Here is a 27,691-nt window from a genome sequence, read left to right on the forward strand (position 1 = left end):
AAAGGATGCTGAGTGGTGCTTGTTAAACCTGACCCATAGCATACATTGTCAGAAATTCTGCTTTTGGCCCTTAGCAAGTCATGAATCATCTTTATTTCTCAGTTTATCCATCCATTAAACTGGTTATGCAGTTACAAGGACTAATACAGTACTATGTAAAGCATAAGTAAAAGTTTATGGTCCTATATATCTCATTTTAAAATGTGAGTATGAAATAATAGCAGTGATTGACTGGATTTTTTAAAAACCTTTTAAAAAGTTTTCTTTAATCCACCTTTTAGAATATTTCAACAAGAAGATCTTAAAATATTTTAAAACTGGTTTGATTCCAAGTTGGAACAAAGCTCCTGAGATCAGAACTTTCCTCAAAGTTAATTTTAGGAATTTTGAGTTGTCTGGCTTTAATAACTTACATATGGGTCATCTAGATAATGTAGAATGATTCAATTTCAGTAAGAGTGGAAGTTAAGTATAGTTAATAAAGATTGTTATATACATATGATAGGAAATGTGTAATTATTGCTATCTTAGTGTGGTATCACAAAATGTCAAGATCTTAACAGCAAGGACTAAAACAATTTTTGGGATTAAATGATTTTAACAGAGAGAGTATTTTTAACATTGAATTTCTTGGTTTGTTGATAAAGCAATTGAACTTGATTTGTTTTTTTTTTTTTTTAATTGAGTTTTATGAAGCAGCATTTTCCAATGGAAATTGTTCTGTTAAGAAAACATTTGCCAGTTCTCTTTTCAGCCTTTATTACTTTGGCAACAGAGAAGCGACCTTTATAATTGTGGGCACAGCTTTGGTTGTAAAACCTATTTGCATGTAGGAAAAGCCTAACGTGCTATTTAAAATGTTTTCTGTGTTTCCTGGAAGAGGATGAAAACCCAGCTACAGGTCCTGAGCTCTGCATTGCCAGATGTGCCAGGGATCTGGTGCACATCTGCCTGGGAGCACACGCTGGGCTGGGCTGCTCTGCCTTTGCTGCTGCATTAGGGGTGAATGTGAACGAGTTCTGCTGTGCTTTCCTTTCCTGGCTGCACCAAGAAAATGGCTTTTCTTGCCTTTATCAAGTAGTTTAAACCTCTTCTTGCAGAAGTTGCTTTTTAACAGCTAAATAGTGACAGCGGGTTTTGAAAGGAAATACGTATTTTACGTATCAGAAATACAGGCCTAGCTTCATCAACTGCCTGCTGACATGATTGGTAAACAAATGGCTCCTCAAAAGATTTAACAGACACTTGATTAATGAAATAAAAGCAAAACTAACCATGGGTTTCTCTGCCTGTCTCAGTCCTGCCAACGGAGGCCGCACGTGTGTGGGGCCGAGTTATGAATTCCAGCTGTGCAACACCCAGGAGTGTCCCAAGGACTTTGAGGACTTCAGAGAGGAGCAGTGCCGGCAGTGGGACCCCTACTTTGAGTACCAGAACACCAAACACCACTGGCTGCCCTATGAACATGTTGATGGTGAGCAGACCCTCTCCTGTGAAAACTAAAATCAGTTGCAAATATGAATAAAAATTATATAGGGAGGGGTAAAACTTCTTCTCAGGAAATCATGCCTCCTAAATCTGTTAGGAGGTGTTTGGAGGCATCAGTATCAGTGTATGAGTGACTCAATTTGTACAATGCACTTGGATTTTCAAAAAACTTTGGACACTGTTCCTCAGTGCCAGCTGTTAAATGGATTTACCATGAGATAAAAAGGAATGGTTTTGTATGGGAGCATGGCCCACTCTGAGAGCTGCAGAAGGACCTTGTGACACTAAGGGACACAAGAAGGCAAAGGAAGTTTGGTGTTAATGAATGCCAGTAATGGATGTGTGGGTAAAAACTGGTGTGTGTGTGTGTGTGTGTGGATGGTGGGCTCTGCAAATAAAGGCTGGGAATAACTTTAGGAAAAGATCAGTTCAGTGACTGTGAAGGGAGAGATGGAGAGCACTGACCTGCCCCTGTGTACCTGCACGTTGTGCCTGCACTTTAAATACTCAGCCAATGCAGCTCAGGTTGTGCCCATCATCTCACTGCTGCCCAGGCTGCTAAAACACCCACAGCTGAACTCCAGCCAGAATAAAGCAAACATAAATAATGACTTCTGGACGAGGAGAGTTTGGATAAACCAGGACTTTTCACCCTGGAAAAGCAAGGATGTAGATTAAAAAGATAGAGTTACAGAGTTGGGAGTGGCCCAAAGAGACTGAACGTGGAATGATTATTGAGTTTCTCATAACACGAGCCTGGGAACATCAAATAAAATTATCAGATGGCAGATTTAAAACAAATAAGAGGAAAGGCTTAATACAAAGCATCTAATTATCTTGAAATTCACTGCTACAGAAGACTGCTGATGCCAGAAAGTTTCAGAATTTTTTTTGAAAAATTCTTGACAGTTCTACATTCCATTAAGAGCCATTAAACACCAAGTTCCAGTCATGATTTTGGAAGTCCCCAAGCTGCAGTGTAGGAGGAACCGGGAGAATATTCTGAGAAAAGTTTCAAGTTTGTTCCTGTGTCTTCCTCCAAATGCTGCTGGCACTGTTGGAGGCAGCTGTTGGGTTGGATGGGTGCTGGCCCTCAGACCAGCAAGGTTGACAGAGATCATCTCCTAGAACAGAGATGTTCCTGTTCCTGTTAATGCCTCAGCTTAGCTGTCAGTGCAAGTGCAGCTGGTTGCTTTGGGCCGTGTCTGCTCTTGCCAGAAAACACTCTGAGATGTTTTACCAAACAAAGAGGCAGAGGGCAATGAGTCTCAGCTTGTTGAATGAGCAGTGTGAGCTGATCACTGTTTTTGAGCCCCAACACCTCACTTGAATGGCAAATTCTTGAGGGCAGGGTTGGCCTGGCAAGGGGCAGGTTCTGAGCAGCCACCCCATCCTCAGCCCAGCTGCCCTTGCTGGGAGGGGAAGGGTCACTTTGGGTGAATCATTTTGCATTCCAGTGAGAGGATACTCTGCCAGAAATTAATAGCAAATTCCTTACAATTAATTTGCCTGACTTTCTTCCCAAATAGTTCTCAGAGTTCCCTCATTCTTTTCATGCCATCTTGGTCAGTCTGGGATTTTCAAAGGCACAGACACAGCCTTACAGCTTAATTTCATGAAATAGCTTTGCTGGCACAAAAGGGTGGAGGGATGAAGGCTGTGGTCTGCAGGACCTTTGCTTATGCTTTAGCCTTTGGAGCAGTCTGCTGCAAAGACCAGTGAAACAAATCAGATTTTTTTTTTCAATTAAATTCAATGGCTTCTGGGTCAGAAACCAGCTCATTGATGTCTGAACACTGATCCCTGGGCACTGCTGGTTTCCAATATAACTATGGTATAACTGCAGACACTTTGAGAGTTACATTTACCTGTGCAGGGTTATTAGAGGGAACAGCTTTTGTGTGAAAATAAGGCCAGAGACAAGCTTATGCTGCAACTCTAATCTATTCAAAACTCCCTTTTGTAAGGATAAGGCATATCAGTGACACACTTGTGAGGATAATGCAGTTGTGGCTCAGAAGTGACATAAATCCATACACTTCACAGGCAGCTCAGCTAGACGTGTCTGACACATTGTGCAGGGCATAAGAACAGAGAGGAGAGCCTCATGTTGTGGGCAGAGAAAAGCCACTGAGCTGGGGTACACCCCAGTGTGTCCTTGAGCATCCCATGCCCCGTTGTCTCCTGTTCCAGGCCCTCTGAGCCCCCAGGTCCTCACCCTGCTGTGCTCACAGGCTGCTGCATCTCCCTGTGCATCTGCCAGGGCAGCAGGGAGGGACTCTGGCCATGAGCTCCCAGCCTGAGTTAAATGAAAAGGACTCAGAGAGCAGGGACTGGACAGACACACCATCATATCCACGCTCCTGCACCTCTGCAGTGCCCAGCACCAGTGAATAGCACAGGAAGAAAATAATTCTTTGCAATACAGGGTCTAATTTAACAGCACTTACACATTTACTGCTCCATGGAGCAGTGGGAGCAGAACCATCTCTAAAATGAAGCCCTTGTGCAGAGCTGTTGGCATCCAGTGAGACCTGCTGATATTTTCATTTAATCACAGGCAGTGAATGTGTGCTGTGTGTGGGGTGGCTGCATACCCAGGGGTGCTGTGTGCACATCCATCCTGTGCACAGCTTAATGTTTCTAAAATATACATTAGGTCTGTTGTTACTATGATCCTAATAGTCTCCTATGAAGAATTTGCACAAAAAAGTACCTGTTTTAATAGACTAGACCCTGGATTGTCAGCATGGCTTCTCTGCATGGTTTGGGAGCAGTAGCAAAGGTCTCTGATGTACCAATACCCAGTGGCCTTGAGGACATCAACAGCAATAACAAGGACTTTATAAAAAGAGGGCAGAGGCCATGGAACTGCACAGGGGAAGAATGCAAAGGGCCTGTGAAGATTTATTTCAGTTGAACTGCTACAATGGAAAGGTTGTTATTGTTTTAAATGGTGGGAAAAGCACTCCAACTTTTAATCATGTTAAAATAGCAGAATCTCTATTTGTTTCATCTAGCAGAAAGGCCATCTGCTCTTCAGTGCCAAGGAAAGCATAGTGAATCCTATTATGAGGCTGAGGACAGCAAGAGACATGGATAAAATGAAATACACTACTGGAATACAATTTTATTCAGCCACTGACTAGTCATTTTCAGCTTAATTTTTTGTTCTTAGCTCTTTGGAACAGATTAGAGAAAATACCACTTGTCTGTCTGTTTGTGCATGTGTTAGGAGTAAAAAAATGTTTTTTGTCTGAATCTTTTTGACATCTCATCTTGTTTAATGGTTTAAATTATCATAAATACAAGTATAACTATGAGGGAAAATTAACTTTGTGGTTAGGATGAAGCGCTATGGCCCAGCTGTCTCTGAAGAAATTTTGGATGCCAGGTTCACTCAGTGTCAAACAGCTGCTTTTAATGGGAAAATTAATTTGGCTTTTCTTCATTTAAGTGCAGTGCAGGAGAAACCAGCACCTCTCACAGGTAGTCATGCAACTGAGGAGAGCTCTGCCAGATTGCATCGTCTGCAAAGGATTAAATAGATCTCCCCTCAAAGTCAATGATGTGTTATTTTTAAGCCTGTCTCCTAATGGTGACACATGGATGCTTTATGATTCAGCATTTTCCAAGAGATCACAGGGCTTTTCAAAGGGGATGAGCATCAATGATTTATGGGCACCACGTTGGGCTCTGTGATGTGCGCAAGGAAAAAGGGAGAGCCAACACTACTGAAAGAGCTGCTCACAACATCAGCAACTAAACTGGGGGCTGAACGTGCACAGTTTGGGTTGTTCTGTTTTTCAGCCAAGGAGAGGTGCCACCTGTACTGCGAATCCAAGGAGACAGGGGATGTGGTTTACATGAAGAGGATGGTGCACGACGGGACCCGCTGCTCCTACAAGGATGCTTACAGCATCTGTGTGAGGGGAGACTGCCTGGTGAGGGCCTGGGGGCTCCTGCACGGCTCAGCAGTGTGAAAACAACTCAAACTCTACCTTGAGTGCTTCTCTCCGAGCATGACTAAGTATAATAACACTTTGGGCAATAAGGAGATTTCATTAGGATTATTGTCACAATATTATGTGTGATATTCACAGTTGCCATGCATGTGACTTGATTCCAAAAGCACCTGCCTACACAAGAAACATTTCATGCAGTATTTTAAGATGAGCTATTACAATTAGCTTTCAAGGAAAGCTCTCCCTGCTGGGGTTTAGTGGGGGTGGAATGTACAATGAAACAGGAACACACAGCAGCTTTCAAGGAAAGTGGTGTTAGGAAATGGCTGATGTGCTTTCTCTTGGTATTTGATCATGCTATTTTTAAAAAATCAATGACAGTTCCTCTAAGTTGGGATCTGCTGCAGGTCATCTTTCAAAGGAATGAGTATCTGACTGGCAAAACACTGGTGGAGGTGCTTATCCCCATATAGATGCCTAGATTCTCCTGGAATTTAAGTATCTGTCTTAAGATAAGCTGAGGCTTAAGGGCTTTTCTTTAACCGTGCTGTTTTCCTTCAGTGAGAGAACCACTGTGAAGCATAATATGAAAATATAATCAGCCAGTTGACAGCTACTATGGGAACTGGAAGTATTAAAATCTGTTTAGGTGTTGATCTTCCAGGAGAACACTACGAGGTGTGCTGCTTTACTGAAGCAGAATCAGGGGGTTAATATGAAAAGTGAAGGCTTATCTGAATTGAATGGCGGATAAATAAGAACGACTGTTTCTCTCTTTTGTGCACAGAAAGTTGGGTGTGACAGGGTCATAGGTTCCACAAAGCAGGAAGATAAGTGTGGTGTCTGTGGAGGAGATAATTCCCACTGCAAAGTGGTGAAAAGAACATTTTCAAGAATACCAAAAAAGCAAGGTCAGTACACCCAGCGTGGTTTGTCCTGGGGAATTCAGGGTATTTTTCTTGGTATCTTATGTTTCATGGAAAGTACCAGAACAATTGAAAATCATTTGCAGCGTCATTAATTCCAATAAACAATCTGGAATTACTTCCACATATGTTTATAATTTGGAAATAAGACTTCTGTCCAGTGAGCAGTTAAAGCTGCTGATACCAAGGCCTGTGCATGCATGGGAGAGGGTTTCCCTGCTCCTTGTTGGGCTTGTGCAGCTGATGTCAGCCAGTGCTCTGTCACTCCAGTGCTGCAATAATGTCCCATCAGCAGGCTCTGTCAGGTCTCAAAGCCCATTTGTGTGGTCTCAAAGCCCATTTTAGTCTGAAGTCAAGTCTGTTGTGATACTTCAGGCACCTTTGTACTGGCCCAAAGCCCTTTGTCCCTGTTATGTTCCATCACCTGGCACAGAAATGGGAATAATGCTGGATTCGCTTCATCTTGTTTAATACATCTTGCTTTCAGAAAATAAGATTTATTTAAAAACCTAAGACAAACCCACCCTGGGCATATTAATTAATAATTAATTTATTATTTTGTAGCATATTAATCCATAACTGTCTTTTCAAATACCCCCATATAGGGTATGTTAAGATGTTTGAAATTCCTGCTGGAGCAAGACATTTACTTATACAGGAAACAGATGCCACCACTCATCATCTTGGTAAGTAAAAAGTAGGAAGATTTTCAGTCAGAATATTTTTTTCTGGTGTTTATTTTTGTCTCTGGAGGCTGACAATGTGTTTGTACATTTGTTTACCCATTACCCACCCACACCTTGTACTTTCTCTAAGTATGTTAAATTAGGAAACTTGTTTGGCAATTTGATTTCCCTGTGCTGTATCCCAGGGTGTCCCAGCCAGATCTCTGTGTTGGTATGTGCATGTGATGTGTGAAAGCTGCTGGAAGAGGCGCTGGGTTGCTTTATGGGGTGCAGTGTATTATCTTTGGGGGTTGGAAGTAGATGATCTTCAAAGTCCCTTTCAACCCAAACCATTCCATGGTCTTTGTGTGCATCTTTCATGCTTCCCACCCTCAGTAATTTCCCAGCTGTATCCAGATCTGTTCCAGATTCTGCCCCACTGCTGACAGTACTGACACAAGGCTGCCAAATCAATCCAGCAGTTCAGGAGGTAATGGAAATCCACTCCTCCCAGGCCCTGTAATCAATGGGAAGCAGTGACTGGTAGCTGCTATTAATTGGAAGTAGATTCACAGTGAATGATCTGCTAACCATAGTGTGAACCATCCCAACTTATCCCCAGTGAATGCTTCCCTGGCTGCCCAGGGCAGCCTGGCCCTGTGGATCAGGGAGCAGCCCTTGTTCAAAGTTCTGCCAAGGTGGGTGAGTGCTGAGGACATGGACAGCTGGCTCGCTGCCTTGGCCACTGCTGAAGGAGCAAGATGCTCAGGTAGCTGCCAGGCAGAGAATGGAGTTAAAATCTGGTGTTACATAACAAACAGTCCCTGCTTCTTCTAACGAGGACGGCAAATGTTCCATCTCAGGTGAAAACCTGTCCTCATCCAAAGGTGGCTGAAGTCTCTCCAGGTGAAGGATGGAGCACTGGTGGGAGCTGAAGAGAGGAACCAGGCTTTGTGTGCAGTGGCACGTGTCTGCAGAGCAGCAGGAGCTTAACAGGGCTGTGCTGGTGTCAGGACTGGATCTGAGCAGGAGAATTAATGCTGTTTCTAGTGTCCCTCTCTCACTGTGGGGACCTGCTGGGGGTTAGCTCAGTAGCCTTCCTCTGATGGAGCAGTAACAACCCTCTGAGCTGCCTTATAACATATGAAAGAGTTGAATAGCTCTGGGACCCCCACTGGCTCTCAAATTGGCTCGGATTTGGCCAGTGGATTCAGAAGTTGTTATATGGGAGCAGGCAGCTCGACCCCTGTGGTGCAGCTGCATTGGCCTCATTTCTCTGGCAAGGAAGGTTTTGAAAAAGGAAAAAAAAGGACAACTGATGTTCCTGGAGCTGAGCAGAAAAGCATTGACAGTTCAGTGAAACACCTGATAAAGTCTTTCCAAACCTGAGAGGGAAGAGAGGGAAAATGCACACTGGCCTTTTCAGCTTCGTCCCCTGGGACCCGAGCAGAACAAAACTGAGGATGAGAAACAAACCTCTTATATTTACTTTTCTTGTGTTGCTCCCAGCCATTAAAAATCGTGAAACAGGGAAATTCATTCTAAGTGAGGACAACTATGTGCCAGACTCCAAGGTCTTCATTGACATGGGTGTGGAGTGGGAATATCGGAATGACGACGACAGAGAGACGGTGCAGACCATGGGGCCGCTGCGGCACGGGATCATCATCCTGGTAAGCCAAATGGAAGCCACCTTCCACACAGCCAGAGTGGGCTAGCCTGTCCTTCACATTCCTCTTGTGAGCTACCAGAAGACATCAGCTTCAATTATAAGACAATAGGACATGTATTTTATTTCCTTTCTTCCAGCTCATTGCTGTTATAATTCAGGGTTATGTGTTGAGCAACCAGCTGTCATGATTATTTCCTGTGGCTGGCATAGCAATCAGCCACTGAGTAAAGGCTGCAGCTTACTTATCCTATCTGACATGTGAGCACCAATCAAAAAAAGGTCAGAGTGGTTCATATCAGCTAGATCTAATAGTTCCCTCTCCCATCCATGTTTTGAAAATGTATGCTGCAAAGGCAGATGCAGGATTCCTGTGATCCTGGCTCCCTTTTTCAGGGCAAAACAGTTCCACAGTTCCCAAAACCATCAAAATATATTCCTTTTTTTATTGCAAACTAGCAAAGAATAGACTTCAATTCAGGGGTAAGTTGATTTAAAATCCCTCTGAAAACAACTGCAATGTGTTGATCTACACCAGCTGAACTTCAAAGGAAGAATAAATACTATGTTTCCAAAGGACAAATATTTTGCACTTTGCTCAAATTGAGATCTGTTTTCTTGCATTTGTCTTAGTGCAGTGTGATAACAAAACCTCTTTCTAAATAGTTTATATTTCTGTCAAGATTAAGTAAAAAGCTTTGCAGAATTCCAGGACTATCATAAGAATATTTGTGTTTTATCAGAAATATGAGCAATTTTCTTTGCCAGTTTCACTTATTTGTGCAGTTGAATTTGCTTTGTCTTTTAGTGGAACTATCCGTTATCATTTCAGTACAAAATTTCCTTCCTTTGTGATGGGATATGGAAAAAATTTAGTATCATGATGTCAGTCCAATGCTGGCAAGGAAAATAAGTCTAAATCAACCACAGTCTTTCTTAATATGCAGTTTAGAAACTCTGTGTCATAAGGATGGAGATACTTTTTCATCAGGGAAAAAATGTGTTGAGTGCAGCTAAAAGGTTGAAATCCCTCTGGGGATGTTTTTGTATGTGAGCCATGATCACTATTTCACATCATCTCACAGAGCTTCTGATATCAGTCTTTCATATCTTTTTTCATTACATCTCCTTTGCTTATTAGGTGATTCCTCATGGTGGTGCCAAGATATCTTTGACTTACAAGTACATGATCCATGAAGATTCCTTGAATGTAGATAACAATAATGTTTTGGAAGAGGACTCACTGTCATATGAATGGGCTTTGAAGAAATGGTCCCAGTGTTCAAAACCTTGTGGAGGAGGTAAAAACAAAATCTCAGATCATGCAAAATTCGTTTATTGCCATGAGACATTAAGGAGATCAGAATATGGGAGGAGTTTTATTTAAGTAATAGATAAATAAATAGTGAATGGGGTTAAAATCTGATTTAAACAGTTTAGGGGCAGATCTGGGCTGATTAATTTCTGATGTATGAAAATTAAAATGAAAAATTATACATCCAAATGTATAAGATTTGGATGAGTGTCTCTAAGCTGTGAAGGTGCCGAACCTCAGGGTGCCATGGGGCAGCCCTTTGAAAATCCCCATCCAATGATGTGGCTTTTGCAATGTCAGATTCCTTTATGGGGTCAGATGTGAAGGCTGATGCTGTTCCCCAGGTTGATGATCAGGTTGCAGCATTGGATTGTCACTGGAGAGGTTTTCAGAATGTTTTTGAGATGCTAGATCCGACTGTTATTTTCATTAAATATTATTTAAGTGTTATTTTCATTAAACATTATTTAAGTGTTCTTTTCATTTTCATGGTGAGGTCACACCTTGAGTGCTGTGTCCAGTTCTGGCTCCTCAATTTAGGAGAAAAGGAGACTCAGAGGTGACCTTATCACTCTCTATAACTCACTGAAAGGTGGCTGTGCTCAGGTGGGATTGGTCTCTTTCTCCAGGCAGCAACAGACAGAGCCAGAGGACACCGTCTCAAGCTGTGTCAAGGGAAATATAGGTTGGATATTAGGAAAAGGTTTTTAATTGAAAGAGTGATAAAGTTCTGGAATGTTCTGCCCGGGGAGGTGGTGGAGTCACCATCCCTGGATGTGTTTAAAAAAAGACTGGATGTGGCACTGGGTGCCAGGGTTTAGTTGAGGTGTTAGGCTGGGTTGAACTTGATGATCTTAAAGGTCTCTTCCATCCCGGTGATTCTGTGATTAAAGGAGTGGAAAGTATAGGGGATGAGCAAGTTTGTGTGTTAAATTTGCACTGCAAGTCTTTATTCAGAGCAGCTTACCCCTCCTTTGGTAGCATGTTCCTCTGCAGTTCCTACTGCAGCCCTTGACAGGATCTGTGCAGCTCCTCTGCAGCTGGAGCCCCCTGTGGGGTGCGCCAGCCCTCGCAGTAAGAGCAGTGTCTCTCCCCAGGCTACCAGTTCACCAAGTACGGCTGCCGCAGGAAGACCGACCACAAGATGGTTCACCGCAGCTACTGCGAGCTCATCCAGAAGCCCAAGCCCATCCGCAGGGTGTGCAACCTCCAGGAGTGCTCCCAGCCCATGTAAGCATCCCCTGGAGGTGCAGGGCCACCTCACCCAGCCAGCACTGGCGCCTCAAGGTGGCTTTAGCTTCACCTTTGTGGCCATTGCAGGGGCCCAGCACTGTGAGGATCTCATGCTCTGTTCTGCTCATGGAATATTCTTTCTGTGATTGCTCGTTCCTGGGACTTATGAAATAAGTTGGGTTAGAAAATAAGTGCTGTCCTGATCCATACTTTTGTGTTCAGGCCATCGTGAGGTGATACAAAATAGACATAAATTCAATTTATGCCAGTGGATTTTACACAGCGTGAATTAACCATGTCAAAGCAAATGTACAGAGTGCTGCAGAAGACAACCAGTGTCAATGTCCAGTCTCTCAAATCCAAATCTTCATAAAGTTCACAGCATATTTTTGGACATTTAAACACAGGGAAAAGACTTGACCTGTTAGATTTCTCTGGCTGCCCTCGTACAGCACGAAATGCCTGTTGTACCTTCATTTATAGCTCTACATAGTAAAGTGTTATAAATATGTTAATTCAAATTTTACAGATGATTTTTTTGACTGGCAGCAGGTTATTCCTGCCACATGTAGGACTAATATATTCTTTGTGCTACTACTGCAACAAGAAAGGAATATGTTGATCCCAGCTTTTATCTCTGGGGACCAAGTGTAGGTTCCAGGAATCACAGCAAATAAATAGAACATACCACAATATTTCCTAACTTCCTTTCAAAAGAAAAATATTTGAAAGAGAGAAAAGGCAAGAAACTGTGCCCCATAAACTCTGCATGGGTCAGGGTTGAACATTTATTTATTGGAAAACTGAAGTAATGACCTAACCATATCTCAGGCTCTCTGGAAAGGACTGTATCCTCCTTTCAGCTGCAAATATAATTGGGCCCAGGTACCACAAAGGCTCAATAGGATCCTAAATTGTACTTGGATCCCTGAAGTTTCAGTTAGCTCTGTTTCCATAGAATGTCATCCAAGCGTTTTGCTCTTGTACATAGGAGAGGCAATTATTAAGGAGTTTTACAAAGCTCTGGGACACTCTCTACACTAATATGCTGCTTCTTCACTTCTGGGAAAAACTCTTCTTTGTCTCAGAAGTCACCTCAGGATTCCTGGCTTCACAGCTCTTGCATTTCTTCACAGCTGTGTAATTTCTGTAGGTTACAAAGAGAAAGTTGGGAGAAATTGTTACTTTCTGATTAACTGGAATGTGTAGTGCAGTGCCTTGTACTATTTTTTGACCATTTCCAAACTCAGGATTTTATGAGTACTTCAGGACAATTTCTTCAAGCTCAGGGTGTTTCTCCAGACTATGTCTATTTTTTGGTGAAGAATATCCCAAGAATATTGTTTACGTGGAACAATATTTCATTCTTGCAGATGTCTGCACTCTGTAAATATTTATAGACTGCTGTATGTCTTCACTTAATTTTAACCAAACTTTCAGTAGTCTAGGTAAACTTCCTTTGGTGCTGTCTGTCCCTGCTGTTCTTCTCTAAGTCCTTTACAATTTGTAGCTGTAATTAATGAGTCAGTTTGGGTGATCAGTGAGAGTTTCAACTACACCGCATTACGAACTGTAGATTTCATTTTTCAGTGGCCAAAGTGATTTAGAAATTATGAACTTGACCTTTCTGGTTTTCAGTGGGGTGTTGCCTTCTCCCAAACCAAACATTCGTGATGATGAGGACCCTGATTCTGCCCAAGCTCAGCACTCACAGCACTGGGTTTGCCAGCAGCAGATTGAGTCTAACATGGCCAGGGATATGGTCCATGGAGTGCCCAGATGTGGGCCAGGCAGGAATTTGTCACCCAGATGTTTTGGCTTCATTCAACCAGCTGGTTTGTGCTGCGTTATGAGACCAGCACATCTCATGCACCCAGACCTGGGAAGCTCAGCAGCACTCTTGGGTGGCTGCTTTTGACATAAAAGTGATCCTATTTTTATGTGAATTTTTGGAAAGGGCAGCAAATACAGCAAAGTAATAGTAATGCTTACTTTGGAGATAATGAGCAAGAGTAATATCGAAGATCTGGGTCTTATTAATGACATTTCAGCGGCAGTCAAATAACCCTCACCATAACTGCTTCTGGGGTTTTTTTTCATATCTTCTAATTTTCTGCATATTAGAAATGGTATTAACATCATGTTAACTGCTTATGTTTTTTTCATATTGTCTCATTTTCTCCATATTAGAACTAGTATTAACATCATGTTAAACCTGTGCTTAAGAATTACAAATCAACAGATTGACTTTTACTCTGCTCGCTCTCTTTTCACCATCCCAGCTGGGTTACAGGGGAGTGGGAGCCTTGCAGCAAATCCTGTGGGAAGACAGGGTACCAGGTGCGGTCTGTGCGCTGCATCCAGCCCCTGCACGACAACACCAACCGCTCGGTGCACACCAAGTACTGCAACAACGACCGCCCCGAGGGCAGGAGGCCCTGCAACAGGGAGCTGTGCCCGGCACAGTGGAGAATTGGACCCTGGTCACAGGTCAGTCTCTTCCCGGAGGTCTCAAACAAACTAATCTCTGTCTGGTGGAATGGGCATGACGAGTAATGCCATCCCTGTATGTGTGAATAGATGGCTCTGTGGATAGATGGCTGGCATGTGCAGTTGTTTGTCTATTGCTCAGACCACAGCTCGTTCTTGGAGTGTTTCACAATTACTGGTGGACCACAAGAAGCAGTGAGTGGCTCTCCCTCGCGCTTCACTTCTGTAGTGGTTCAAATAATGTACCATGTCAGCTCGAATCAAGGACAGTTTAAAATGGAGAAGCTAATTTCTGATGTGTTGTTTGCGGAGGGTGGCTGGGGTGTAACTGTGCCTGTCCTTTCAGTGCTCTGTCAGCTGTGGCAATGGCACCCAGGACCGCCCCGTCCTGTGCCGCACCAGGGACAATGTCATCGGCCTGTGCAAGGACAGCAAACCAGAGAGCGTCAGGATCTGCAGACTACCTCCCTGTCCCAGTAAGGGCTTCTCCTCTATAGCTTCTCTTACTTGTTGAAAAAATAATTATTGAATCATTTGCAATGCCTTCATTTAATTGATACTTGTGTGCTATGCCTGTTGGGGCAGGGGCACTACTCCATAGTTCCTGCTTTGAGTAGAATTCCAAATGTGGAGCTGCTGTGTGGCTGATGGGCTTCTTGGGCACTCTTCTCCTGCTGGGGAGCTCTGCTTGGCCCAGGACAGCCTGAGACCTTGGGGCAGACCTCAGCACAGTGCTGATGGCCAGATGTGGCCAGCAGCCAACAGCTGCCCTGGGAGAGGAGCAGTGCCTGAGTCCAGCCCTGCACCCCTGAGACCTGTGGGGCTTGGCAAGGGGCTGCTGGGCTGTGGCTAACCAAGGATGCCTCTTTGCTTTCCCCACCTCCACCAACAGTTCCATTCTTTTTCATTCTGTCAAGCACAAGTTATCTGCAGGGGTTATCTAAAAACTCAGTTTTTAGAAGCTGTAATTAATTTGTTCCTCCTTAATCCAGGACAATAAGGCCTTTATCCTTGTTAGCTTTTCAGCTGTTTGCAAATTATATTTGTGAGATCATTTCACATATTCCTGTTATTAAGTCATTCATATTCTTTTTTTCCTGATGTATTTCTCAGGGTAGCTTTTGATTTCTAATTAATTAGAAGCAAGCTGTCAATTACACTCTCCAATACAAAGATTTTAATGAGGCACTGTAACTAAACTAGACCGCATGTCTCTGGGGATGTGTGACCCTGCCATGAGAAGTGCTGCTGAAGAACTGGCCCTTGGGCTGTCTTCAGTGTTGATTGTGAAGCGTTGGGCACGAGCTGTAGCAACCTCCCCAAACAGCTCCTTTTGCCCAAAATCAGCTTGGTTGTAATCCTTCTCTGGGCTCCTTCACAACTGGAGCCCACTCACTGTCTGAGATTGTCCCCTTCTGACAGGACAACAGTTTAATGCTGCCTAACATATGTTGTGTTGCATCTTTTTTTTTTTCCTCTATTCAAGGAAACGTTTCTGATCCTTCAAAGAAAACCTACATGATACAATGGCTGTCAAGACCCGATCCAGACTACCCCATCCAGAAAATATCTTCAAGTAAAAGACCCATTTATAACTCTGCCTTTGCCCTTAAATGCATGCCACATCGAATGTGGACTTTGCCTTTTGCTCTCTTCTTCTCTCTATGCGGAAAGTTCCCTTGACTTTGCCAAGTTTAAATCTTGGGCTGAATCTGTTTTTTCACACCAGGCACTCGGTGCTCGGTGTCTTTCTTCTCTGGAGCTTGCGTAGCACTGGTGGTGGAGGTCTTGAAGTGTTGGATGTGTGAAGTTGGATCTCCACAGTATGTTGCAGTCCTCTGAAAGGGAGCTGGGATCGGTTTGCTTGTTGCTTGGTGGTGGTGAAAAAAGGCTCTTACTGGTTCCTGATGTTCAGTTTGATAGCAAAACTGAGAACTTATTGTGAATGTGATCACATCACAATAATGACACCTTGTAGTGCTAAAGTTCTCCTTTATCTAAAAACCCGAAATCTCGTAACTCTCTGGTTTCAGTTCGCTGACAGGGTAGTCTGATGAGTGGAAGAATTTTTTCATTCCATTTTCCTTTGTGGTGCTGTTGCTTTCCTCACCCTTGCTGCTCATTTTTTTATTCCTGACCCTCACCTTTATGTTTGTGACCCGTGGAGGGCTCACTGGGAAGCAGAAGCTGAGTTTCTGTCGGTTCTTCCCCTGCTGCTCTGATGCCATTGCTCTGGCCACACTCCTGGTGGTCGTTTGGAGGGTTTTTCCTCGAGAAAAGCTGCGCTCATTTTTTCCATCGCACAATTTTTGCCAGTTTTGCTCATTTTCACTTTAGAAGCAAACCCAAAGCAGAGCAGGCATGGTCCATGGTGAAGGTGGCGTGGTGGTGTTTTCCTTGATGTGGCGGAGGCAATATGATGTTTTCATTGACTACGATGTCTCCAGCTGCTCAGCATGGAGCTGTTTATACTCATTACATCTCTGGTCTTTTTTCACCATGTGCATGTCTGACTTGACTGGTATGGTTGTGTGTGTGTGTGTGCGCGTGTGTGCTCTTAGATGTGTCAACTGGCAAACATAACAGTGTGAACTACTACAGAATTACCTCAATTTTTATTGCTTTTTTTGCTTAGGAGATGAATTTTAGAAAAATGCCTTAATGTTGAAATGTAAATGGCATTAATTTACCAGATCCAGCTTTAAATATGAACAGTACACTGGTACCTTGAGTTAATGTTCATATGGAGTGTTTTTACTTGAACGATAACTATTGGAAGGTGGTAAATTAAATTGGAGGTTGATTTGCACAGTGCATATCCATATCTTCATGGAGACAGGATTGTGGCCTGACTTACTGAGATTTAGCTGGCATTCGTGCTTCACCTTCCGTGTTTGTGTTGAAGATTTGGAATTCACAAGTCATAAACTTCTTTGTGACAGTCAGTACCAATAGTAGAAATGTAAAACTGCAGTCTTGGAGCAAATTACTACCTTATTGCTTTGATAATATTTTTTGGAAAAGTGGCATTTTTGAATCTTTGGGTCGTCAACAGTGTAGCACTTCAAACTTGTCATTATCATGTGATCACATATTAAAATTTTGCTGTTAATATTTCCTGAAACATGTTAACAATTTACATGACAAGGTGAAAAAGCAAAGACACGTATCTGGCACTGAATACTGTTATGTAAAATAATCGGTGTTTAACTGTATAAATATATTCATGACTGTTACCTTTAAATAGACAATGTTTAGTGATGTTTCAAGAGATGGGTGGCTATAGAGAATGGTGCAATAAGGTATCTGGGCATTGTGCACTATGTCTATATGCACTTTGGTTTATCAGGGATATTTTATTAGTGTTTTGTATGTATTTAACATAATATTAAAGATGTGCCAATTCAGTTTGCTTTTCAATATTTTTTTATGAGACTAATGTGTACCAAAGTGACTGTGAAACTGATTTATTTTTTTCTTACTGATGTTTTGAATATATACTTCCAGTCTGTCATGCATACTGCAAGTAAAAATAAATAAAAGTTCAGCAAATCTGGATATTTTGGTTTGGATAGAGGATCAAAATTTTATTCTGGCATTGAGAAGTAGCAGAGTTTATTTATACAACTTATCAGGTGTCACTAAACTTATTACATAATGCAGTTTTATTTCCATGTATTGTTAGGCTTGACATTGCATGTTTTTGTTAGGAAAAAAGGCATTTTTCTAAAGATGCTGTTACTGATTCTTACAAAGCCAAGAACAGACCTGCCTCGTTAAAATTGCATTCAAATATTGTATCTCTTGGCTTTTATTATGGAAGCCATTTGGAGGAATATGCATAAGGGTCATGCATCACAAGGCAAAATTTTCAAAGGAGACTCTTATGGGGTATGTAAAAATATAGATAAATTGTATAGGCACATTCAGGCCTTTGTATGGAGCTGTGCATGCAGGTATGAACAGTTCCAGCTCTTAAAGGCTGATTTGAAAATCTCTCCAAAACCAAGGTACTACTCTTATGTTCCTAAGGAAGGAGTCATTTCTAATCTCCAGCAGTATTTCAGTTTAGTATTTGAAAAACATGAAAAATACCTGGCCCATTCTAAAGCAGGAGCTAGAATTTTGCTTTTCTGCAACAAAAGCAACAATCAGAGCATAGATACAATGTACAGGAGGTGTTTTCACCTGCCTCAGCCAGCACTAGCATTCTAGAGCAGCAGCACCAGCTATTAGTTTATTTTAGACTGATATGTTTGCCAATGAAACACCCACGATGCCCTGTTTTGTTAACTGAGGATGAGTGGAGAGGTGGCACCTACGCTTTCCAAATCCCCTTTTGTGGCTGAACCTGCTCTGCTTCTCTCCTTTGCTGTGAGGGTGCTGACACGAGGCAGTGCTGTGGCAGGAGGGTGAGATGTGACTCCAGATCAGGCTGAGAGCACTGTCTCCCATCGGGTGCACTCTAAATAAAAGCAACTAATTGGAGTTACTCAGCCTTTGCTGTAAGAGTAGGTGGAAATGTAGTAAGAGCAGGGGGAGAGAGACAAGTAATTTCATCTCTGTCTCAGCACTCTGGTCACAGAGAAGATGTTTTATTAGTGATGATGCCAGGTGTTGGTCAGTCTGCTTTTCTCCCCAGCCCTCTCCTCTCCTACAAACCCTCTGACTCTTCTCTCAGCATGGGCTGCATGTTGGGATTTTTCCTTCCCTGCAGTGCCTGGCTCCATTACTTCGTCCTGGAGGCAGAGGATGGAGCTGAGGGGTGTCTGTGTGGGGCAGAGGACAGGCAGCTTTCTCTCCAAGGAGCCCACTAGACCCCACCACCCATTCCCCCCCAGTGCATACAGTCCTCTGCCTCCCCTGAGCAGAAATCACAAGGGTTTGGGGAATCTCTGAGTAGGCTTCTGCTTATGTTTCCCAGGCAGGAACACTTTGACCACTTCACCTTTAATGCCTCAGCCTACAATTTGCCACCTGCATTTCAGCAAGATAAGGATCTGCCATAACACCATATAGAGCAAATTATTGTAACTGCTATTGACAGCTTAAAGTTTACAGATTATCATTCTTTCTCTTTTATTACAGTCATTGACACAAAAATCAGGACTTTTACTTAATCTCACAGTCTTTAATGGGCTTGGCTCCATTGGACTGGAGTTTGTTGTTTCAAAGATATCAGCTCCCTTCTAGGAAGGAGTAGAAAAGCCTCATGGCACCACTTTTCTCTCAAACAGGAGACATGCTGAGAAAACACTATTTTCAGAGTAGGGGTACCTGGCAACAATATCACCCCGATTAGTGGAGATGGATTAATTCTGAGAATTATCAAAATAGGACTCGACTTTCCTGAGACAGTCTGGATAAATATATGTTACCCCTGACTGTGGTTAGTCACTGTTTGGTTGCAGAAAAGCATTAAAAGGAGCAAATAGAGAAAAAATAGATTTCTTAATATAAAACTTCATGACTTTGTGGGAGTTCAGTGTAGATTTAGAAACAGCACAGCACAATCAGTGGGTTTTAAGTATAAACCAAGACAGTAGCACAATTTGTTGTGGCTTCACGGCCTTAAGGGTAGAGCTTCCAGGATGTGAAGGCATAAATTCAAGTGTGATGGTCTAGAGCTTGACTGGGGCTGGTACATACAGTCCAGGTCAGCTTTTGCAACTCTTGGAGTTGACTTTTAGGTTGAATATAAGCCTGCTTCTGCTTGTAGAAGGCTCATTTGCCAGTTTCCCAACCCACTTTAAATATCAAACCCTCCGCCCACTGCCCAAGCTTCAGCTGTGTTTCTTTTTCTGATTAATGTGGAGATGCTCTTTATTTATCTGTTCCCTTTTTCTCTTTCAGAAGATCATTGTCAAGGAGACAAGTCAATGTTTTGTCGCATGGAAGTTCTCTCCCGTTACTGCTCCATTCCTGGGTACCATAAGCTGTGTTGCAAGTCCTGCAACATGTACAGCAACCTAACAGAGGATGGCAACGCTACCAGTGCCAATGTAAATAAGAATAATGTCATTGAGGAGGAGCTCCTGACCACCCTCAGCCCTTCCGTGGGAGTGCCCACCACACAGCCTGCCACCAGCCCTCCTCTGCTTCCCAAAACACGGGCACCCCCTTCCAATGCCACTGAGGAGCACCCAGAAATCAATGCAGTGGATGTTCCCTACAAAGTTGATGGGTTGGATAACGAAGTACCCCAGCACAACATCATTACACGGAGGAGGCCTTATGAAAGGACAAGGAATCAAAGAATTCAGGAGCTGATCGCTGAGAAAATGAAAAGAGAGACTCTTAGGAAAATAAACTAAAATGGAAATATGGCACGAGCAACATTTTTCTCTTATAGAGATGTTACCAACATCATAGTATTGGCCATCGTAGAGACTAAGAATGGGGAAAAATCGAAGTGGTGCTATGGCAGAGATACCAAATTCTCAAGCCTACTATAAATGGAAATGACAGATTGTTTCATAAGTGCTAATCTGAACACTTTGATGGCTAGGTTAGGTGTACAGGGTACAGCAGAGTGTTAGTGCAATATCCCTACAGTGTCCCACTGAATCCAAACAAACCATGTTACTTAGGTCAGGTTAGCAGGTTTCTCAGTTACAGGCTCCTTAAAGTTTCTATGCCTGTGTAAAACTGCTTGGGAATAGTAATGGGAGTCACACAGTATGGCAGAAAGCAGTCCCAAGATAACAAATCCCTTTAACTCTGACAAGCAGGGGGTCAGCACTCCTGTGATGCTTCTGTGCCTTGCACAAGCCCTGGCACTAGCACAGCCAGCTTCGGGAAGGCTCCTGGCACATGCCAGGCTTGGTTTGGCTGACCCTGGCAGAGCTGCCTCTGTGGCCACAGCTCAGCATGTGCTCATGCAGCTTCCTGAGCCAGGGCTGTGTAAGAAAATACAGAGAAAGCTCTGTAGCCATATATTTATGTGTAAATTAAAAACTGAAAAACAGTAGTTTACATACTTCCATAAACAATTTCAAAGGATTTTCCTAAACTTTTGGACACATGCAAGACATTTAGTAGGGTAGATCTGGCCAACTTGGACTGAAAACATCCTATTCTTTCTGTTTACAATTATCCATACTTTTTATAATCTTTAGGTTCCTGTAATGCAACAGCCTCAGTGATCCTTATTGGTTGGTGCTTTTTTTATTGGTCTGATTTTTTTTTCTACCCACATTCTGTTTAACTTAAAGATGACTGGATTCTTGTTGTCTTTTCTTTTTGGTGCTTTGTTAAGACAAACTTTTTTTACCCCCAGATAGGATGCAGTTATTTTTGAGGAATTAATTTTGTATTATCTTCCTTTCCTTAGGACAGCTTTATTGGTGCAGAAGTGAACAACTGTTTGCTGTGCCCTTACATGAACACACACACACACACACATATATTGTGTATTCACAGCACCAGGTCTGCTAGAAAACTTTAAGATGTGTAACCTGACAACCCTTTGAGTACTTTTTTCCGCCTCAGGGTCATCATGGTTTTCATAGGTCATTTTGCATTCCTGGTTGGAGAACAGAAGATGAACTCAGCTTGGCTCTAACTCTGCCGAGACAGGGAGCATGGACTGGTTCCTGCTGTGGGTGGCATCTGAGCAGATTTTTTCCTGGCTTGGATTCTTCCATTTGTTTCTTCTTTGCTGGTAAATCTCCTGCAGAGTCCAGGGCTTCCCTGAAATCCTCTCTTTACCACTAGGTAGGTTTGGTGGCTCCAAGTTCATATTTTCCAGTCTGAGAGGAAGATCTCACCCTCCAGCTTGAGCTGGTCCTGGTTTGAAGCAGCACCAGCAATAAATCCATATATAGAGTCACAAAATTATTGGGGATGTGCTGCATTCCCAGCAATGTGTGAGCTCTTCTCTGGCCCAGCTGCTGGCAAAGAGCTTCACAGGTATTGCAAGGTGAAGCATGTGTGACTCTCTGTGATCTGCCTTCTGCCTTTGACTGAATGAACTGCCCAATCTCCTCTTCCAAACGAGCCATTCCTGCTGGAAAGGAGGCTAGAGCCTGCAGGAGCCTCAGGCTTTACAGCACCTACATGTGGGACTGTGTTTGCCCTGAAGTGTGGCCAGAAGTTTTTGAAGCACAAGCCTGGTCTAAGAAAAATTCTCCATGGAGTTACTAGCCCAGGCAGAGAAGAAATGTTTTCAGCTGGGGTCGTGTGCCCCTTCTTACACAGGACCACAGTGATACACTTGGAGCAGCTCAGTGCAGGGATGGGAGCTACAATGAAGACCAGGATAGCTGGGAAGCCCAACAGGCCTGCTAAGAGTCCAGAGCGTTAGAAAACATCTCCTGGGCCAAGCAGACGTGGCTGCAGATGTGGAAGCAGCAAGAAGCACAAGCAAAAATCTGTTCTGGTTTGGAGGAGTGAAACTCAGGCTGTGCAGTTTGGCAGCACAGTGGGAGCAGTTCCACCCCAGACTTTCACTGCCGGGACATGGAGTTCTTCTGCAGACAAAGGGTGCTTGTCCTTGGCGTCCTGTCCCCCTGTCCCAGCCCTGCTGGCTGTCACACAGCCACGGTGTGCAGGCAAGGCCCAGGCAGCCTCGTGCCAAGGGATTTGTGGTTGCCTACAGATGGGACAAGTTTGAACAACAGTGTAGGGTCAGGTCACATCTGTGCACAGCAGCAATGTAGTAATGAGCACTGAAGGGAAAAAAACTCACCATTCTATTTATAAGCAAGGGAGATGTGTCTAAATCAACATCATTCCAGCTGCTGTGCCATGGGAGACACTTCTGCAGCTCCCAGCCTGTAGTCATAGTGTTTCTTGCCTTCCACGTTTCCTTTACACTGATGTGGTTAGTATAAAACTCATCTTTTCCCCTTCAAGCTAATATCCTTTTAGCTCTGTAGACAATAAAAATAAACCACAACCCCCAGCTTTTTTCATAGACTAGGAAGCTCATCCAAGCATATGAAACTTAGGAAAAACTTTTACAAACCCAAAGATAGAAAGGGTTGGATTTGGATTTATATAGATGGGGAGGTAAAAGTTTGGTGCCTGGAGGGTACCAGTCTTACCCTCAGGGGTTTTTAAAGACCCATGGCTCCAATCCTGAGGTAACTCATCTAATAGATTCTGTTCTGCCCTAGCTTCTGGAATAGGCAGAGTGAAGAAAAACCACAGGAGGCAGTGCCCACAGCTCAAAAAAGCATTTTTCCAGATAAAGTGGAAAGTTCTGCTGCCTCAGGGAGCAGGAACAGCCTCCTGGAAGGCTGGTCTGGGGCTATGTTAGGTCCTGTGTCATTAGAAACCCAATGCAATGCCTGGTGGCATCTGCATTTTGGAAGGGCTTGTTTCCCTTCTCAGTCTCACCTTTTGAGATATTTAATTTGATTTGTTTCTCAATGGTTTAAATTCTACTGAATATTTCTCTAGCTGTTTTTTTGGGGAGAACACTAAACTACCTGAGGCAGCAGCTTCAGTCTACATTGCTCAAGACATCGAGAGGCTGATGCACCATCTCTTTGAGGAGCAGGAGCCACCAGCTGCCTTCTCTTCACACTCTTCCTGTATGAGAAGGGGGGAAGTTAAGTCTCTTCAGACCAGAAAAGATGCCTTCTTTTCAAGCTGCCATGGGTTCTTCAGAAGGTGTTTTTTTCAGCATTCCCCAAGAACATGTACATCACTTCTGTTAGAAAACACAGCACCGAGCTGTATTGATAAAGAAAAAGCAGCCCAGGACAAAAGATTTCTTTATCAATTTTGCTCTCCTGAGCTGATCTCATTTCTGTGTCATGCAGTGGAAAATTTGGTCATTTTTTTGTTTGGTTGAACTTTGACAACTGTTTCACCTTCTCTACAATGCTGTAATTGGGCAAGAGCATCATCACAGTGGATCTTCTGTAACGAGTTTGCTGTTGCCCAGGTGCTGCATTTTCAGACACAACAAGCAGAAAGCAATATTTTAATGTAACCTAATCCCCAGAAACTAAAGCAGGTTTATAAAAAAATATATTCCTGCAGGGACCATCTCAGAGATCTGAGAGATAAAGTAATGTGCTCCCACAAAGCAATGTATTTATGATCTCACCATGCAGGTACAGTTTTCTCAATTGTCATTTTTCTGGCTGTCTAAACTTAAAATCCAAGTGACAGCTTCTCATGAAAAAAATCCCAAACAAATTCTGGTTTCTTTGGCTTCAGTCATCTGCCATTTTTTTCACCATCATTTCTTTAAAAATTTCTGTTATCTATTATGAACGCATCACTTTTTATATCCATATATCCATTCAATATTTAGAGTCTCACAACACCTCCATAGAATGCTTTCAGATATTTTGAGAATTCTAGAAACGGTGCTTTACCAGTACTCAAAGGGGTTTTTATTTTATTACATAATGCATTTAATATCTTATTTACTCACCTACAATGCACAGTATTAGCTATGTTCATCTGAATATCTATATGCAACTTCCATTCACTTACATATGCCTTAACAGAAATTGCAATAAATAGCCATTTCTTGTATATTAAAAATGTATATACAAATTAGAATCTTTAATTTTATAATTTATTAAATTTAAATGTCTGTGTTCTTTTGCAAAAAAAAAAAAAAGTGTTTGGCTTTTCCCTGTGCTTTTTTCATTGAGTCAATGTTATGCAGAGATGCTGGAGGAGGAAGAACCAGCATCTTCAGGTTCAAAACCAATTCAATTTCTACAATTTAATGAAGTAGGATTGGGATACACTTGCTGCCAAAGTCCTACATCCTTGTTACAACATCCATTATCCAAGGCTAAATATCATGAAGTCACTGGACCAAAACCTCAGTTGACAACTGCACAGAAATTAATCAAACTCACTTAAACCTGCTTGAGGCCCAAATCCATCCTGGGCCATGTATCATCTCTTTAAAAGGCTCAGTTATTTGGGCTTTTATTCAGGACTGATGACTGAATTCTGCTTTGCATGTCCTATTGATGAAGTAATTGCTCCTTTCCATGAAATCCTTTTGCACACATTCTCCTGCTTTATCCTGCACACATGTAGCTGGGTTCCCTTTAAAGCATAATTGAATCTTTCTCATCTGATTGAAGTTTGTTGCTTGAGGATTTGAAAGATCCCTGCTTACTGTGATTATTCAGTGAGCACCATGCTATGCATTCAAGTCCAGCATTCTTTAATCAGGTAAGGAGCCACCTCAACACTTTCCATCTGGAAAAGTCATTTACACATTTAAATGCCCTAATAAAACAGTGGACAAGCCCAAACCTGGGGCTCCTTTAATGTGATAATTCATGCAGCATTTACAGCTGTGACCAGGGTTGTATTTAATTGCCTTTTGCTTTCATAGATTTTGAGATTTTTAGAGTGTCCATGGCAAAGGGTGTCACATCCACACCCCAGACACGAGGGACACCCAAGGTGGGGTCAGTCATGTCCAACACCTCTCCCTCCCCCTGGTCTTGCTCTCTCTCTCTCAAATGCCAAAAGATGACACCCACAGGAGGCCTTCCCTTCCTCTCCTTGCCTACATCACATTTTTATCCCTTTTCACCATCATCTGGCTCTGAGGATTATTTTTTTTTTTTAAGGCAGCTCAAGGAGCTGCAATTCCAGGCCAGGAAAGCAATTTTCAGGTTATTCTTAATTACACCAGGCAGAAGGCAGCAGCTCCTCCAAAGTGCCGTGCGAATTCCACTCCCCTTTCCCACAGTGAGGGGGGCACAGGATGATTTCCAGGGGGTTCAGACAGCGTGTTCTGGCTTAACACTGGGCTTTGCTCACAGGGGTCAAAAAAGGCTCCTGAGCCTTCCTGGGAGAGAAATGCCTGGAAACTCCGCTAGGGATGTGTATGTGTGTGTGTCCATGTGAATATGTGTTTGCATACGTGTGTTTGTGTGCGTGTGTCCATGTGAATATGTGTTTGTGTGTGTGTGATTGTGTGTGTGTGTCCATGTGAATACGTGTTTGCATACGTGTGTTTGTGTGTGTGTGCATGTGAATATGCGTTTGTGCGTGTGTGTGTGCGTTCATTGCTCACCTTTGCTCTCCCCCTTCCCTCTCCCCGCCACGTTTCCCAGTCCCTCCTCCTTTAGCCACTTCCCAAAGCTGAGCAGGGCCCGGAGCGATGGAGCCGCAGAACCACATCACGCACTTCTAAATCTCATTAGAGGAAGGAGCAGAGAAGGATGACACGTGTGGGAGAAGCCTGATCCGGGTTAACCTCTGGGTTTTCCGCTCCATCAGCAGAGCGCTGTGCCCCGCATCCCCCGGACGGAGCCGATCCGCGCAGCCCCAGCGGCCCCGGCGCTCCCGGCACGGCTCGCCTCGGTGCGGCCGCCGCTAGATGGTGGCACGGCACAAGAACTGCGGGCACGGAGCGGCCGCTGGAGCGCGACCCCGCCGGGAAAATCCCCGGGTCTGGGGGGATGCGCTCGGGAAGGGCCGGGGGAGTCAAATCCCCTCGGCTCAGCGCCCATCGCGGGTGGATGGAGCGGAGATGCTGCAGGGCCACATCGTGCCCTGCCTGGAGGAGGGAACCTGCAGGACAGAAACACAGACAGCGCCTGCAGTGGAGAAATAGAGCCACCATCAATCCAACCAGCCAAAACACCGAAAATAATTCAAGAATAAGCTGTTTTCTGGGGTTATTTCTTAAGGCATCTAAACATATTCCAGCCCCTCCAGAAGAAAATTTAGAGGCCGGTAACACAAGAAGTTCCATTGATGATTGTAATTTAATTTTAAAAAATCTTTTATTAAAGAAACACAGCAGCTATTGAAAGACATACCTGTTTTAAGTGACCCGGGCTGCTGGCAGGACAGGGGGTTTCATGTGGCCCTGGCAGGGGAAGGTTTTCAAGTGATGGCAGTGCTGCCCTCACTGAGACCTCCAACCTCTTTGTGTGGTACATCCAAGAGGAACCAACCCACACCAGCGTTCAGGCACTTTGGGACATGTATAATCTAAATGATGATGAAAAATTCATCTATGCAAAGGTACAATTTAAACATAGGCAGATCAGTAATAACAGAAATGGCATTCTTAGAGCAAGCATTCAAAGTTGCACCTTGTTTCTTTTAAATTAAGATTTTTTGAGGATGCAGGTGATGAAAGAAGAAACCAAATAGCTGTGGTTGAGGTAAACAAAAAAAGAGATATATTATATTTGTCCCTCCCATGTAGCATGTTCTATTCACTGCATCATACCTTTAAGAAGGAGGTAACTCCAGCAGGGAGGAGAGACTCACCAGGGCAGAGGAACCATCTCGAAGACTCTTTTTAAAGAGGATGTATCCATGCACATCTGCAAGTTTGGAGTTTGTTTCCAGCTCAGTGATCCTCCTCACAAAATGTTTTTCCCAAGCTCCATACTGCAGCTGTTTAGCATAGCTGATGTCTGAGGGTTTTTTTCCTTTAGATGGTAATCACGTTTCCTGCAAGCAAGAAGGAAAAATTGAAGGTCTGAGTTACTACAGCATGATCCCTGAAGATCATTGCTGTTAGTGAATTTAATGCCTGAAATGTTGTGGGTCATTTCAGCTAAATTCAGCTGTTTGGCACCAGAAGTCCAGAGAAATAGCTTAAGCTTACGTACCTGTTATGTTGAAATAATAAGCAATGGCTATTTCCAGAAAAAAAAAAAATAATCTGCTTGGAACCATATCCCAAAGGGATGCACAAGTCTGCTGAGCTGCTTATTTCTTTTTAATGGAGATGAAAAAAAACCTGAATGATGAGTGTGGGCTTGGGTGACTAAATCAGCTGTTAAAGCCAATTCCAGCCTGAATGCTGGTAACACAGAATATTTGCATTAAAACTAAAGTAGTGATTTTTAATTAAAAATTTCTGCTTTTTTCTTCATCCCTCCAGCAGGTCAGGACAGGCGTTGTGGGGAGAAGCAAGGCTCAGAAATGCAGTCACACTCCCTGGCCTGGGCACACAGGGGTGTTGTGTGGGATGGCTA

The 27,691-nt window shown here is 43.2% G+C and overlaps 1 protein-coding gene across 1 annotated transcript in view; it reads left to right on the forward strand.

The window, feature by feature from the left end:
• The window catches only part of ADAMTS2 (ADAM metallopeptidase with thrombospondin type 1 motif 2), a 167,279-nt gene extending 150,031 nt beyond the window's left edge, over nt 1-17,248 (forward strand). The window contains exons 13-22 of the mRNA XM_058035093.1: nt 1,299-1,474; nt 5,299-5,432; nt 6,241-6,364; nt 6,985-7,065; nt 8,554-8,717; nt 9,855-10,014; nt 11,126-11,258; nt 13,544-13,751; nt 14,098-14,227; nt 15,238-17,248. Coding sequence (XP_057891076.1) covers nt 1,299-1,474; nt 5,299-5,432; nt 6,241-6,364; nt 6,985-7,065; nt 8,554-8,717; nt 9,855-10,014; nt 11,126-11,258; nt 13,544-13,751; nt 14,098-14,227; nt 15,238-15,434 — 1,507 coding nt within the window. The 3' untranslated portion in view covers nt 15,435-17,248. The remainder of the gene's footprint in view (nt 1-1,298; nt 1,475-5,298; nt 5,433-6,240; nt 6,365-6,984; nt 7,066-8,553; nt 8,718-9,854; nt 10,015-11,125; nt 11,259-13,543; nt 13,752-14,097; nt 14,228-15,237) is intronic.
• The last annotated feature ends 10,443 nt before the right edge of the window (nt 17,249-27,691 follow it).

Source organism: Melospiza georgiana, chromosome 15 (assembly GCF_028018845.1).
Source record: "Melospiza georgiana isolate bMelGeo1 chromosome 15, bMelGeo1.pri, whole genome shotgun sequence".
Lineage (NCBI taxonomy): Eukaryota > Metazoa > Chordata > Aves > Passeriformes > Passerellidae > Melospiza > Melospiza georgiana.